The sequence below is a fragment of the Aplysia californica genome, unplaced genomic scaffold (genome assembly GCF_000002075.1).
Source record: "Aplysia californica isolate F4 #8 unplaced genomic scaffold, AplCal3.0 scaffold00272, whole genome shotgun sequence".
Classification (NCBI taxonomy): domain Eukaryota; kingdom Metazoa; phylum Mollusca; class Gastropoda; order Aplysiida; family Aplysiidae; genus Aplysia; species Aplysia californica.
The window spans coordinates 314,435-316,409 of record NW_004797542.1 but is presented as its reverse complement, the minus strand read 5'-3'; the positions used below and the strand labels follow the sequence as shown (position 1 = coordinate 316,409).

The window sequence follows — 1,975 nt, the reverse complement described above, 5'->3', positions numbered from 1 at the left end:
GTGTGTGAGGAGGGACAGGGTGCGGGAGTGTTGAGAGAAAGAAGAGAGAAGTGTAGCAGCCATAAGAAAGCTGTACGGTGAGGTGAGGCGAGTGGAGAGGTGAGGTGAGTGGAGAGGTGAGGTGAGTGGAGAGGTGACGTGAGGTGAGAGCTGAGGGGTGAGGAACCACTTCAAGGACAGTGACCCTCAACACTGACAAGCTTGCCTGTCAGAAAAAGTCAATAAATATTCCTAGAAAAAAGACAAAACCAAAAAAGAAAATAGAATTTTGTGTGTGTAAACTGCTGTACCAGCAACAGACGACAGACGTGATCAGAAATGTTGGAGGCCGCGACTGGTGGGGATGGCAGGATCAATCAAACTTGTGTCGTGTCAAACGCGTGTGCAGTCATTGTGAAATGTGTCAAAACTCGTGTTGGTTCATTAGAAAAGGTGTCAAATTTGAGTGGACTCATGTGTCAAACGTGTGTGGACTCATGTGTCAAACGTGTGTGGACTCATGTGTCAAACGTGTGTGGACTCATGTGTCAAACGTGTGTGGACTCATAAGGAAATATGTCAAAACATGTGTCGATTCATGATAAAATTATGAGTTAAGATTAAAAGGAAAACAAAAACAAAGCTAAATTCTGAGCAGGCGGAGGTCACGAGGTCACGTGTGAGTTGTACACACAACTCCTCCAGAACCTTCCTCTTCTCACCATAAACGAAATGTGGGAAACCTTCTCCAAAGAGTTATTTCCAGTTCTAACTACCAGAACCAGTTTGGCGAGGAAGTTAGAGTTACCAGAAAGTTAACGAGGGAGTTGGTCATATTATGTAACTAACAAGATCTAGAGTGGTTTGTGGAGAACGATTTTAAAAAACCACACAGAAAAACACTTCTAGGAGGAAAAAGTTTGTCCTAAACGACCATCGCGTGCTCAACTACGGTCAACTTTTCCCTACTTAACCAAACATTCAGCGCTGCAGTTCTGCTGTCGTGGGTTTTTTTTTTTATATTGAGGGTTTTACGGCGCTTGCAACTGCATAAAGTCATATGAGCGCAGTTCTGCAGTCAGAAAAACAGAACAGAAAAATAAACAGACCCTATGTTTGCAAAGTGACATTCAGTCGTTTTCTTTGCGAGTATCGTTTCTGACGTTCGCTTATTTTGGTGACAACAATCCAACATTAATTCTTTTTTGAAAGATCAACCCAACATTTCTTCTTCTCACTGAGATCAACCCAACATTTACTCTTCTTCTCCGTGACCTTGAGATTGAGCACACGAGGCCAGCTCTGACCTTTCACCTCTATCTGTTACTCATTAAAAAAACAACCAACAAAAGAACCACCAGACGATGGGTATACACAGAATTATTGTACACGAGCTCTAGTGATAAAGATGGGGTTATGGTCCAATATTGAGTAATAATAAAGAAGATAATAATAGTCATTATATATTGAGCTCTACCGGTCAGAAACTGAACTTGAGGAAAAGACGGAGCAGAAAAAAACACCGTTGATCACTTACCACCGGCGTCACTTTTGGAGGAACTGATTCTTTGGGGAGTTTTCCTCAGTGTCGACGGGCCATGTCTGGAGAGACAGGGGGGAGAGTATGTTTTATAAATGTTAGAAAACTAAAAAAGATATACTTTATGAAACCAAAAAGTATATTTTATTAAACCAAAAAGTATTCTTTCTAAAGGTCATACAACTAAACGATATAATTTACGAAACCCAAAAGCAGATTTCATAAAAGTTATAAAACTAGAAAATATATTTTATGAAACTCGAACGTCTATTATTTAAAACTAAATGTGTCATGATTGATGAAACAGGGACAAAAGTATATCTCAGAAAATCAAAAAAGTATATTTTAGAAATAGAGGAGGAAGAAGAGGAAGAAGAAGAGGAAGAAGAAGAAGAAGAAGAAGAAGGAGTAGAAGAAGAAGAAGAAGAAGAAGAAGAAGAAGAAGAAGAAGAAGAA

The 1,975-nt window shown here is 39.7% G+C and overlaps 1 protein-coding gene across 1 annotated transcript in view; it reads right to left on the bottom strand.

The window, feature by feature from the left end:
• Positions 1–1,975, bottom strand: part of LOC101845174 (CLIP-associating protein 1) — a gene marked incomplete at its 5' end in the record, with an annotated part of 62,524 nt that overhangs the window by 55,780 nt on the left and 4,769 nt on the right. The window contains 1 exon segment of the mRNA XM_035970484.1: positions 1,517–1,581. Coding sequence (XP_035826377.1) covers positions 1,517–1,581 — 65 coding nt within the window.